At 41.4% G+C, this 13,714-nt stretch overlaps 1 protein-coding gene across 2 annotated transcripts in view; it reads right to left on the reverse strand.

The window, feature by feature from the left end:
* Window positions 1-297: 297 nt before the first annotated feature.
* LOC149457488 (phospholipid-transporting ATPase IC-like) overlaps window positions 298-13,714 on the reverse strand; it is a 115,573-nt gene continuing 102,156 nt past the window's right edge. For both annotated transcript variants that reach the window (XM_089683722.1, XM_089683721.1), the window contains 5 exons: window positions 13,069-13,152; window positions 10,883-11,119; window positions 8,523-8,661; window positions 5,135-5,265; window positions 298-723 (listed from right to left, as the gene is read on the reverse strand). In XM_089683722.1, the coding sequence (XP_089539848.1) occupies window positions 559-723; window positions 5,135-5,265; window positions 8,523-8,661; window positions 10,883-11,119; window positions 13,069-13,152 (756 nt within the window). In that variant the 3' untranslated portion in view covers window positions 298-558. The remainder of the gene's footprint in view (window positions 724-5,134; window positions 5,266-8,522; window positions 8,662-10,882; window positions 11,120-13,068; window positions 13,153-13,714) is intronic.

The raw sequence follows: 13,714 nt of genomic DNA on the forward strand, positions 1-13,714 counted from the left end.
AGCTAGCAATATAGTACCTGTGAATAGCTGTACAAGGCTGTGCTCAGGTAAACATTGGTTGCTTTTGCACCGGAGGTCACCCATGCATGTACATATGGCATTTTCATGGTAGGGAGGAATGCCATATGTGCATGCATGGGCTAATGTTAATGACGCATGTGCAACTCCCCAAGCGCAGGCAAGTACCAGAGATTTTACACTTCAGCACACAGGTGTTACTATACATCCATGTGTACGAGACCTAATTGACATTTTTTAAATATACAGTAGTTTATATCAAAAAAGGATGTACAAACATCAGGAAACATCAATTTACTATTATGTTCTGAGGTGAAAGGTGCAGTTTTACATTATTTTAGGTGTCTATTGGTTTCGTTTAAAACCTGTATTGATTGTTATATGTAGAGAGGGTACCATTTCATAATGGAAGTTTCTACAAATCTACCACAGGTTGTGCTCACAAACTAAGTACAGTAAGAGTGAGATGGTCCTGAATGGTTAAAGTACAGTGAGAGCAGGGCAACACAGGCCATCTTTCAAACAATTAAACCTTAATTCTCATGGCATCTGATCATTCTCTTTGTTTCTCTTTCTGTTCTGGTTTCCATTTGTCCTGGTGACAAATTTCTCAAATCCCTCAGTGTAGGAGAATGCAAAGCTGGATGATCTTCTGGATTTCCTTTTATACCGAAATGGGAGTCGGACAAAATTGTTCTTTGTCAGCTGCAACAGAATGGATGTTAGTCCAAGGAGCGCCACTAAAATGACAATGTTTTTTCTTCAATAACTTCACAAATCTGAATAATAAAATTCCTGACATGTCGATATCCACCAACATTAAACCCTTGATGCCAACAGTATGCATATATGCGTCCCTAAAGAACTGGGCCTGCATCCAAGCCTTAAATCACCAAGTACAATGCAAAGAGTCGGATGCCGTGATGTAAAGCACACCGCCACTGGACTCTAGAGCAGTGGAGACGTGTTCTCTGGAGTGACCAATCACGCTTCTCTGTCTGGTAATCCAATGGATGTGTCTGGGTTTGGTGGTTGCCAGGAGAACGGTACTTGCCTCATTGTGCAAAGTGTAAAGTTAGGTAGAGGGGGGATTATGGTGTGGGGCTGATTTTCAGGGGTTGGGCTTGGTCCTTAGCTCCAGTGAAGGAAACTCTTAAGGCGTCATACCAAGACATTTTGGCCAATTTCATGCTCCCAACTTTGTGGGAAGAGTTTGGGGATGGCCTCTTCCTGTTCCCACATGACTGCGCACCAGTGTACAAAGCAAGGTCCATAAAGACATGGATGAGCCAGTTTGGGATGGAGGAACTTGACTGGCCTGCACAGAGTCCCAACCTCAACCCAATAGAACACCTTTGGGATGAATTGGAGTTGAGACTGCGAGCCAGGCCTTCTCGTCCGACCTCATTGCTGATCTCACAAATGCGCTTCTGGAAGAATGGTCAAACATTCCCACAGACACTCCTAAACTTTGTGGACAGCCTTCCCAGAAGAGTTGAAGCTGTTATAGCCTCAAAGGGTGGGCCAACTCAATATTGAACCCTATGGATTAAGACTGGGATGCTATTAAAGTTCATGTGAGTGTAAAGGCAGGTGGCCCAATACTTTTGGCAATATAATGTATGTGGTATTGCTACGATCATTAAGAGCAGGAGAATTTATTTTCGGTTGCTGTTTGTTGGTAGATTATGGTAGTAGGAAGAAACATACAGCAAAAAAAAAAAAAAAAATTTTGTTTACTATTCTAGATATCGGTTACAAATTACCATCAAAAGAAAGCCCAATTTGTCCTGAAAAAAAGATACAAGGTATAATCCACCTGGATGTACAAAGTAGTTGTGATGATATGTATGGCGTTACTACCTCATGTCAGTTACAAAATTTTGCTTAGGTGTTTAAATTTGTTTTACCCTTCTTTACGGGGTTAATGAAAAAAAAAAAAAAAGAAGCTGTATCCTTTGTAACTGGGCGCCGCTGGTCTGAGGTGCTTTTGGGCTTTCCCTCTCACTCCCCAGCAGCTGTGTTGATGGAGAGCAGGCTGACCTCCTCTCTTTATTGCTCCTGCTGCTGCAGAGAAGACACAGCGGGCTGTGTGTCTGTCACATCTCTCCTTCCCTACAGCAGCAGTGATACACAGGGGCAAGAAAATAGAGTGCAGAACTCCTTCCCCACCCACCTATGATATGCCACAATAGTTCATGGAACTTGTAGTTCTGGAGGAGCACTGCACTATAGAGAAAATGGGGGCAGTGGACTTCATCACCCAGGATTCCTGGTTACAAGCGGAGAAGAGCAGTGGGGTTTTCCAGGGCAAATGTGCTGAGGTCTGGGCAGAAGAGTGTGGGGAGCTGGAGAGTGCAGACCTGTTTCTGTAGGCGTCCACTCCAAGAAGATATACAATACACAAATTAACCACTTGCCCTCCAGAGGATTTACCCCCCTTATTTTAACTGACAATTGTGCACCCAAATTAAATTTATGTCCTTTTTTCCCCCCACAAATGGAGCTTTCTAGTGGTATTTGATTGCCTCTGTTATTTATATTTTGCGCTATAAACAAAAAAAAGACCAACAATTTTGAAAAAATATATATTTGACTTTTTGCTATCAAACATATCCAATAAAAAAAAATGTAAAATGTAAAATTGTTATAAATTTAGGATAAAATGTCTGCTAAAAAAAAATCCCAATACTTGTAAATTAATTGATTTATATGAAAGTTATAGCATCTACAAATGGTAGTATATATACTGGAATTTTTATTATTTTTTTCTAATTTTTATAATAGAAATGTCTGCGATCAGCGACTTATACCAGGACTGTGGCGGCCATTCTGACACTTGGGGGGACTGACTGTCACTGACCTCTCCAGTGACATCAATACAGTGATCAGTGCCAATAAAAAGTACTGACAATGTACTAATGGCACTGGGCAGGAAGGGGTTAACATAATGGCCGATCAAAGGGTTAACTGTGTGCTGTGTGTGTTTTTTACTAGGGAGGCATACTGTTTTGTATTGCTCTGGTATGCAGAGCAATACAGAACAGCATGCTGGAGATGACAGGGGAGAGATCTGTATTGTTTACATACAGACCTCTTCCCCGTCAGTGATACTCAGCGATTGCCGGGTGCCGGTGGGGAATGTCCCCGGTGATTGACAGCCATAGCCGCCTATGGCGGGTAGGGCGTGAGCGCGCGCCCCCTACCCGCAAATACAAAATCACGTATATATACACATGATTTTGTGCAGCCCTGCAGCAATATTTGTGCTATAGGGCGGCGGGGAAGTGGTTAATGCTGCTTTGTATTCATTAATATATCATCAAATGCAAAAAGTGTAAGTACCTTATTCTGACCTGGTATCAGCTTCTTACAGTCCCTGTACATCAGAGCTCAGACTGGGGGAGGGATAGCACAAGGAGCCAATTAATGCTGCAATACTAACTAGCGGAATGCTAGGAGGGGTAGAGAGCATAGTGACAGATTGGTGAGCTCATCAGTCTACTGATTCTATTTTCACTATCTGGTCACAGGAGGGGAGCAAGGCCTGCACGTGTTACTGAACTGCAGCAAAAAATAAAATTTAAGCCTCCTGTCTTGCAGTCATGGTTGTGCTGTGTGGCAGAGCTGTGTAAATCTGCATATCTTATGATTATTACATTCCCATATGGTCTGACGAAGCAGACTGTACTTGTGAAACAAGTAATATAACAGCCACCCTGAAGATAGAATTTTTCTACATCCTGCGGGACATAATCTACTGACCTCAGGATACAGGATTGGCATTATGTTGTACTGATAAAAAGGCATTTATATTGCAATATATGGTCACCTTTTGGATAACTGTACTGTCAGCAGGGCTTTTTTTTCAGGGGGAATGTGGGGAAACGCACCTTCAGCACTGAGTGTATGTAATGGCAAGGGATGCTGGGGTGTTACAGTTACATAGTCTGACTGAAAAAAGAAAAAAAAGTTATAATCCTACACTCACAGATGATTCAGGAGGCGGCATAAACAACCCAACAAAGCACGATCCAATTTGCACCTGCAAGGGAAAAAAAAATTCCTTCCTGATCCCCCGAGAGGCAATCGGGTATTCCCTGGATCAACGTTACCTATAAATGTTAGTATCCAGTTATATTCTCTGTATCTGGAGGGTCTACCGATGCTGGCTGTTAGGGGATTTATTGTTCCTGGAGAGGATCTATTTTTGCATGGTGGTCTGTTGTTGCTGGAGGGGGTCTGTTGTTGCTGGTGGGGATCTATTGTTGCTGGAAGGGGTCTACAGTTGTGGGAGGGGTCTATTGTCTGCTGGAGAGTCTATAGATGCTGGCTGCTGGGGGTCTATTGTTGCTGTACCTTCCATACAAATTACTTTGCACCACAACATGATAATTGGCTTTATATTTTCTTTAAGGATCTGTACTAGGAGGTGGGTAGGGGGTTGAACCAAGGCACTGTGCTCGAAGATAAGTGGGGGTGAAGACAAGAAGTGATTCAGAAGGGGGGAGTTGCTGCACCTATTCTGAGAAAAAAACCCTGACTGTCAGTGACAAATGTATTTAACTTGTGGTCTATAAAAAGTATTATTTTTATTTAATTGTAAATAAAGGGTTATTTTTATAAAGGGATACTGTGTACGAATATAGTAAGGGCTGAATCCAAAGAACAGAGGTATACCGCTCAGGCAAACAATCCTGAGTAAGCATGAGATCGTGTGAAATGCGTTAACAGGTCCTGTATTCATGTCCTGGTGTTTTGTGTGTCCTATGGATCAATAAATATACACTATATTCAGCAATAATGAAGTGTGCGGCTGACCCTTCTTGTTACGAATATAGTAAACGGGGTTACACCTTGAAAATCCCATCTTTTTTATTTTTCAAATGTTTATAAAGTAATACTGTGATTCAGAGAATCAGATAGTAGAGTGTTACTACACCTCCACAGTAGGTGGCGCTAAAGTTGAAGGATAGCATGCAGCCCTGGTAAGATTGGTAGGCAGAGGAGAAATCTTTACTAGTGTACCAAGGAGCCAAAAGCAAACAAAGGATTTTCATAAAATTAAAATTCACTTATACGATTTTTTTAAATTTGATTATTAAGGCAAACTTACTGATTTGATAAGACTTGGACTTGATAGTCCTGACCAAAATCGCCAGATGAGTGAGGGAATGATGCTCAGAATCATCCCTATCAGCAGAATAAGCCAGATATATCCACTGCTAAAGGTGGCGACCATGATATCTTAGAAAAAAAAAATATATTAGTCACTACAATATTTAGTTATAATTGAAGTTAAAGTCCATCTCAATGCAGCAAATGTGGGGGGGTTTTTTGCCAATGAACTTTAATATTTAAGTACCCAATAGTCTCAAGAGGGAATTTGAAAAGCAGTAGTTACTTTACTACTTCTGTCAGGAAGATTCTCACCATAGTGCACAGAGGCACAGGCGCAGATGTGCCAGGGCCCGTTCTGCTGCACATAGTCGTGTGCATTTACGTGCGCACACGCACATACGTGACAGCCTGTTGCTAATGTTGGCGCCAATCAGACTATTTAAACCCAGCAGCACTATTTAGCCTGTGCTGTCTGATCTGCAGCTCCCCCTCCTGTATTCCTGTTCCTGTGAGTGATTACCTGTGATTGACCCCAGCTTGTTTCTTGGACTCTGCCTGATCTGCTCCCACCATCACTGACCCTGGCTTGTGACCTGACTATTCTTCTGTTTACCGTTCATGTCTGATCCCCTTATCTGTTACCAACCCGGCTTGTCTGACCCTGCATACAGTCTGCTACCAGCCTGCTTCATTACCTGCCTGCCCTGCTGCCAGCCTGCTCTGCCGCCAGCCGGTCCAGCCATCCCATCTCCCAGCGAAGTGCCAGCAATCCCTGCACAGACTACAGGATGGAACAGGCACTCATACCCCGCCGTGCTCTTGTGGTTGCTGTTCCACCTTCAGTGGCCCTCGAACCGGAGCTGTACGAGAGGCCTTCCTCCTGCTGTCAGGCTCACAAATAAGGTACGTGACAACTTCTTTTAAAATGATCCTTTGAGACTACTCTCCTTTGGGATTATAACGGACCCCAGACACCCCTGACTGGGTAGCTCCATCAAGAAGCTGCTTCTCAGGCTCTGGAACACGAGACCAGTGAATCTGGCTATTGTTACCCCAAGATCCAGACGACATCAGATTTGAAGTAAACCAGAGAGGTAGACTCTTTTATTTGAACACAGATACAAGATATATACACTCAGGGGACAATCCCCCCTCCCTGCATAATGACACAGTGCGGGGCAATCTACATTTAGTAACAAGAGACACACGTATTTAAACTTCACACCAGCAGACAGTCCCATCAGGAGGGAGGGCTGCTGGAGACCCCCCCCCCCAAGCTAATACACAAACATCCCATAATAGTTTGCTCCCAAGCCAGAAACAATAGAACAATGGGATGCAGCCACAACATTAAACCATCAACAACCCCCACCCCACCTATCTCCTAAACATGTCTACACAGTCTGAGACAAAGCCCACACAATAATACGACAGATCACCCTGTACCCAATAGGCACAGGGTGATTTACACTTGTAGCGCTATTTGTACACTCTTTGCAGCTACTGGGGTATGATGGCGCTACCTGTATAGTATTTAGGAGCAGAGTCTCTATAATCTGTGTGATCAGGACAAGATCTCTAACAAGCGCTAGTGCCTTCACTCAATTGGGGCTTGTGGATAACAAGTACAATCCCAACTGAGAAATGCATCTTCCACACAGACAGTAAAACACACAGCATTGTATATGAAAGTCCATGTATTGAAGAAATCACATTCAGTGAACCATCCAACAAAGTATCTTCCAAACAGGAACATTAAAGCAACATTCTTGTTTGCATGTCTCAGTGAGGGGAGGCTGCAACACTTACAGTTTTACAGTCTGAGCTCTCTCCCTGCAGGAAATCCACACCCCTCTCTTTTCCACAAGTGTGATGACCTCATCCTCAGTGCCCAGAGAGCATAGCAACCATATTGGAAAAGGGCAAAACAAACACTGCATCACAGAAGTATACACTGGAAAATGGGCAAAGAAATTATCACATCACTACACACATAAGAAGGATATGGGGAGCTGAGACAGGGGTCTCCCCACCTCTCCAAAGTGAGCTGGGTTCCATGGGCCCCCCACCCAAAGTGACTCCCGTCACAGGGCACCTCTGCTAAAAATGTTGGATGTATTTAAGAGGGTACATTGAAAATGTTTCAACTACACCAATGTACTTCTCGTTAAGGAAAGCAGGCCTGGTCCCCCTTAGGAGTGCAACTAAACATTAGGAAAAGGTCTGCATGGAGATAGGCATATTATCCACAAGCAATCTTCTAGGTTGCGGACCATTCACGTGGTATCTTGCAACCTTAATGTCCAAAGTCTGCACTTCAGCCTTGTTTTTGGACTTCGGCTCCCAGTGGCATTGAGAAGCAGTAGCAGCCAGGATTTCCCAGGCTAAGAAAAGGAAGATGGCATTCTGCAGAGAATGAGACTGAGAGCGGACTACTACACCTGGGTGAGAAACAGAAAGAGCATCAGCCATTCCTGAGCATCGAAGATTGGTTGAGCCTGCTGCCCAACTGAAGATCCAGAAGCTGAGGATATTGACCAGGGAATACTTCACTGGTGAGCAGAAGGAGATCCCCCTGCTGACACAATGTTGGTGAGAGGCTGCTGGTCAGCCTTGCAGTACACCTTGATAAAAGAGGAATAGAGTTGCCTGTAATGAATAAAGTGGCAGTGCCTGCATCAGTTCTTAAAAGGACATTACCGTGAGCACTCCACCATGCATGGGCCTCAACAAGCTGGCCAGCAGAATAAATAGGGAAGCATACTACTGACTGCTTAACTGTGATTGTACATACAGTATATACATTTTTTGCCATTGCTTAACCAGTTGCTCTGTCATTCCTGGTGTCTGTGCACTTTGAACCATTGGGGTGCATATTTATAGATATCTTCAGTAAACATTTTATGCTTAAAAAACTTATACAGTGAGGCATAACACCAAACAGGGATCTTGAGTTCACCTACAATTTAAGGCTAGGTTCACATCTGTGCAGGTGGTGCCACTGCAGATCGACACAAATATCTGTGCAGCTCCACCACCCGCACAGAGGAATGAGGACCTGCGGGCGGGTGCCATTAATTCTAATGGCACGCTCCAGCACTGGAAATCACAACCGTACTGGGAACAGAGGTTCCCGTACAAGCTACATTTTCCGATGAAGTGCAGGTACTTCTCCCTGCGTGTCCCAGGGCACAGGAGTCCATTCAAATGAATGGGCTCTCGTGCCCACGCAAAACACAGCCCACAGGAAAGCAGAGTGTGAACCTAGCCTTAAGGTAAACTGTGTACATTTTTGAACCAGCACAAGGTAGATAGTGTTTAATGAGAAGTCAACCCAAAGTTTTGACACAAGAAATCGAAGTTTATAATATAGCATAACATACCCAGAAAATTGAATTGAGACATGCTGAACATGTAGGCAGGTGGAAAGGTTGTTAAATATGTGATGAGAAAGTAGCTCCCAGGAGAGAATATGAAAGCCAGGAATGTTAACACAGACCACGTTGAAATTGCTAAGACTGCCTGTTGGGAAAAAAAAAAAAACTACATGGTTAAAAAAATTTGAACTATTTCAGTTCCACTACCACAATCCACATGTCAGGACAGTATTACTTGTTTATCTGGTGGTGTCACATTTAAAGTCGAAATATTGTGTTAAATAGGAGATTCTTCACATTTCTTCTGCTCAAAAACCCTTTCTCTTAGTGCAGGCGTACCTCGGTTTACGAATTTACTTCGTTCTGCGGGACTTTTCGTATTGCGAAAAATTCGTAAACCGAAATGCGGTTTCCCATAGAAATGCACTGAAAACCAATTAATCCATTCTGGAAGTCAGAAAAGAGTAAAATAAAAAGTCTTCTGTTCAAAACTCTTTATTGAGTGCACTTTAAAAGGCATAGTACTGTACAGGGACATGATTAAAGAAAAAATCGTAAATGCATTGAAAACCAATTAATCCATTTGTATTGTGAAAAAAATGTGTAAACTGCGCCATTATTTTCAATTTATCTTCATTCGTAAACTGAAAATTACATTAACCGAGGCGTTCGTAAACCAAGGTATGCCTATAATTTTAAAGCCAGAGTCAGATCTCCACTGTATCCTGTTGAGAGCTTCACAGGCTGAGAGTTTGATCATCTCCCCCTGCTTCTGGAAGCAGTTTCTAGAACTTAGGGAGGGAGAATTCAAAATGTCTAATCTGAAATTTGAGCAGGGCCTACCAGTCCTTGTGGAGGCGTGCCCAGATGGTGGCTGGGATGATCTTAATTAGCCTTGAGCCCTGAGGAGATGCCTTTTTCCCCTTGTGGGGATGGATCTGTGAGCTGTGAGAAGAGGGGCTGCCTGCCTCCGAGGAATAGTGCGCCATCATTGATATCAGTGACATCAATGATGGGGTATTATTCCTCCCACACTAACACTAATGATGGGGCACTATGGACTTTTATTTTATCTAAAAATAAATTTTTTTATTTGGTAAAAAAAAAAAAAAAAAAAAAGCTAAAAAATGCAAAAAAAAAAAAACCCGGCTAAACACCACTAAATGCTAATGCAAAATTGCTGAAAAACTCACATTTAAATGTTACTTTACACAGCTAACGTTACCAGCATTCTTAAAACGCCCCATGTGAATGGAGACCAAGATGGCAGCCTCTTTGGCTGTAAAGAAGAGGGTTTAGTTCTGTTTTAAGAAATATTAATTAGAGTTGGGATTTATCATTGTTTATCAAAGTGATTGAGGAACCTGCTTGGAAGTTAATGCTGTATTAAACCCCAAACTAAAAAAGGTAAAATCTTGCAGCCCACCAATCACTAGATGTGGTCTCTCCATTAGTTTTTTGATGAAGGAGCACAGGGGGCACCTTTGGACAGATGAACTGTCAGTCTGGGGAGAGGGGAGAGATAGGTGTACCAGCAGATTTAGGCTCCATGCACACTAGTGTTTTTTAAGCTCTAAGGCTGTTATTCTGCTCCTAGAATAAATGTTTTTTTTTAAGCGTCCATGCACTTTATTTTAAGCTATTAGTGTTTTTAAGCTATCACTTGTGTGGTGGGGTATATCGCATGTGATTCGCATAGGAACCGCAACGCATTCCTGTGCAAATCCCATGCGAATTGTGTGTGGTGCGATTTGATCCATATATTTTGTATGGCTCAAATCGCACCGCATCCGCAACAAATATATATATATTTTTAAAAATATATATTTTTTAAATATATTCTTCAGATTTTTTTTAACATATAAAGTAATTTTCAAATATATTTGTAAATGCATTCCAAAAATGTAGGTTTGTATTTTTAAATACATACAATATATTTGAAAGGTATTTTTAAAAATATTTTTCATAACTTTTGTAATAAAAGCGCATTTCAACATGCAATATATATATATATATATATATATATATATATATATATATATATTTATTGAAATATATTGAATATGGCCAAAATTGTAGCATTTTAAATATATGGCAATATATTTCAAATATATTTTTCTTCCAAATGGGCAGCAGCGATCAGTGCAGGTAATTGCTGGCTATGCAGACAGCCGCGAATAGCTGAGGCTGCCGGCAACCAGTCATAGCGAACGATCAAAAGATGCCTGCTGCTACAATGTGCATCGGCTTAAATCACCGGAGTGAATGTAGCCAACAGTAATTCAATGAGTTTTTTGTATTTACTCTTCCTACATTGTGACCAAAACATTGTAGTAGCATATTTACCCCTTAAGTAGATTCCTCACCTCAGCCCAAACAGCCAGGACATTAACTGTGGTCATGGTAAATGCGAAAACCTGATAAGTGAATATGCCATTGGGCCCAGCGGAGTCAAAGAAAGCAAAATAAGGAATAAAGAACATGACCAGAGAAGTGTAGAAGCCATATAAAACATGCACAAAGATCCTGAGCCCCAGACATCTGTCTTTCTGACCAGTGACGTACAGCTCTGGACGTTGACGACTGCCCTTGCTATCTGTATCCTGAAAAAAAATAAAACAAATAAACCATACATTGTTTAAATGTGATAACCAGGGAGTTCAAATTCCCTCTTCAAGTATTAAAAAAGTTGAGCCTGCTGCCCCGTCATTTGTTTTAACTTCTTCCAACACACAATGTCCAATGTCATGGGCTGAGGACACAACAAGCAATCTCCCCTTTGAGAGCCATCAGCTAACACTTTATGCGACTACGGACTCTCAATTCTATCTGTCAGGGACAGATTGGTTCCTCATCGTCACGGGGGACCCAATCAGAATAGTTCCTGATCATGTGATTACATGAATTGACACAACTGAAAACCTTCAGTCTGCTGATGAACACTGCCACCACCTTCTATTTATTAGTTCAGCTGTTAGTTACAGTCACTATGAAAGTGTTAGTAAACCCACAACTTGCTATACTTACTGTGGAACCTAAGGGGTTAATCCTGTGCATAAGTTAAATAGTTCGTCTGGTTGAAAAAAGTCCATCCAGTTCAACCATTAAAAAAAAAAAAAAAAAAAGTTATGATCCTACACCCACAGCTGATTCAGAGGAAGGCAAAAAAACCCAGCAAAGTACGATCCAATTTGCTCCTGCAGATAAAAAAATTCCTTCCTGATCCCCTGAGAGGCAATTGGATATTCCCTGGATCAACTTTATCTATAAATATTAGTATCCAGTTATATTCTGTGTATCTAAGAAAAAATCCTCCGCTTCTTTTATTGTCCCCAATCCATCTGCCATAGTACAGAGGCACAGTGGCAAGTCTGCACATGCTCTGTTAAAGCACACCGATCCTTCTACCGCATATAGTTTGGGCAAAGACACAGGGACCCCATAATCCCCTATTGCCCGGGGGCCCCATGAGTTGTCAGTCTGCCCCTGGTATCCCATTACCTGCAGGCAACTACTTCTGGTAAAAATTCTCCCTGCTGTGCCTCCAGATACTGTCCTGTGTAGCTGTAAAGGTGAGCAGCAAAGGTTAACAGCAACAGCAGCCACTGCTACTGAGAAAAGTTGCTCGACTCACCCTCTGTCATTCACAGGACTCCTATTGTCCCACAGTGCATTGCATTCTATGAATGGGCAGGGAAGATACTGTCATTCAACTGCTCCGCCTCCATTTACAGAATGCAATGTGTTGTTGGACAAAAATCAGAGGAGTTACATATGTGAGGGCAGAAGGGCCAGAAGAGGGCAGGGGAACAGTACAACTATTCTCAGTAACAGTAACTGCTGTTAACTTTTACAGTGCTGGAAGACAGCTGCTTGGGACAGTTTTTGGCAGCTTTGAGGAGGCAAGCAGGTACGTTTTTTTACCAAAAGTAAAACCTGCTACCTGCAGGTAATAGAATACACATTTTTACATATAACTAACATGTTTAGTGCTGTGTTCTCCCCATTCCCCCAAAAAAATAATTAAAATGCAGCTTTAACATCCATCTCTAGGCTTTTTTTTTAGTGCTGCTGGGGGAATACAATATAACAATTCAAAAAGTCTGCAGTAGGGCCTACTTTTCTGATCCTTTTCTCTGGCCTGTGCAATTTTAGTTTGAGATAATTGTTCTGATAGGTTCTACTTCCCCAATGCTCAACCTGCGGCCCTTTATTATGTGATGTGTGGTCCTCGAACCTCAGTAGTCTGTAGTCTTTGGTGATGTCAGGGGGCCAATTTTCAGCTCCTCTTTAGCTCATAAATTGCTGACCACTGTTCTGCCTGCTGATCTGTGGTGTTTGCTTCCAGTTCTTGAGACTTGGGTCAAAGGCAAGTCTGTCTTCTGGTTCTGATTTGTCTGTCTCTTATTCCAACCTATCTAAATGACAATGCTCTCTGTCTGCTATTAAGCCTTTATGAATTTCCCATTGTTCAGACGTTTTAGAGATGTATTTGGTTGCCCGTTTGTTTGGGGGTCAGATGCAGTCAATACCATGTTGTAGCTATACTTACTTTATCCAGAATTGCCATGCAGAGGGCTGGATAGAGTGTATATAAGGCAGCATTAAACACTGGGAACCAGGCATCGAACACTGGCTGATTAGATAAAACGAAAAAAAATGATTTAGATAGATAGATAGATAGATAGATAGAGAGATACGGTATATATATATATATATCTATATCTATATCTATCTCACACACATACATACATATATACTGCATGTTGAAATGCATTTTTTACATATTACAGAATATATAAAGCATTTTTAAAATATATATTTTTTAAATATATCCTTCAGATTTTTTTTAACATAAAAAAGTAATTGTAACATATTTTTACATATATTTGTGAATGCATTCCAAAAATGTAGATTAAATGTATTTTTAAAGACACAGTATATTTTAAAATGTATTTTTAAAAATAGTTTGTAATAACGCATTTCAAATATATATATATATATATATATATATATTTATTTATTTTTAAATATGTTGAATACGGCCACAATTGTAGTATTTCAAATATATGTCAATATATTTGGGAAGAATATTTAAAAAAATATATTTGAAATATATTTTTCTTTCATGTGTGAGGACAGCTGGACTCCTTCCTACCAGCTTCATCCTGGCTCTTCCTCAGTGAGCTTCTCAAACC

This window comes from Staurois parvus, unplaced genomic scaffold, assembly GCF_062004578.1.
Source record: "Staurois parvus isolate SC_StPar_1 unplaced genomic scaffold, SC_StPar_1.0 ptg000320l, whole genome shotgun sequence".
Lineage (NCBI taxonomy): Eukaryota > Metazoa > Chordata > Amphibia > Anura > Ranidae > Staurois > Staurois parvus.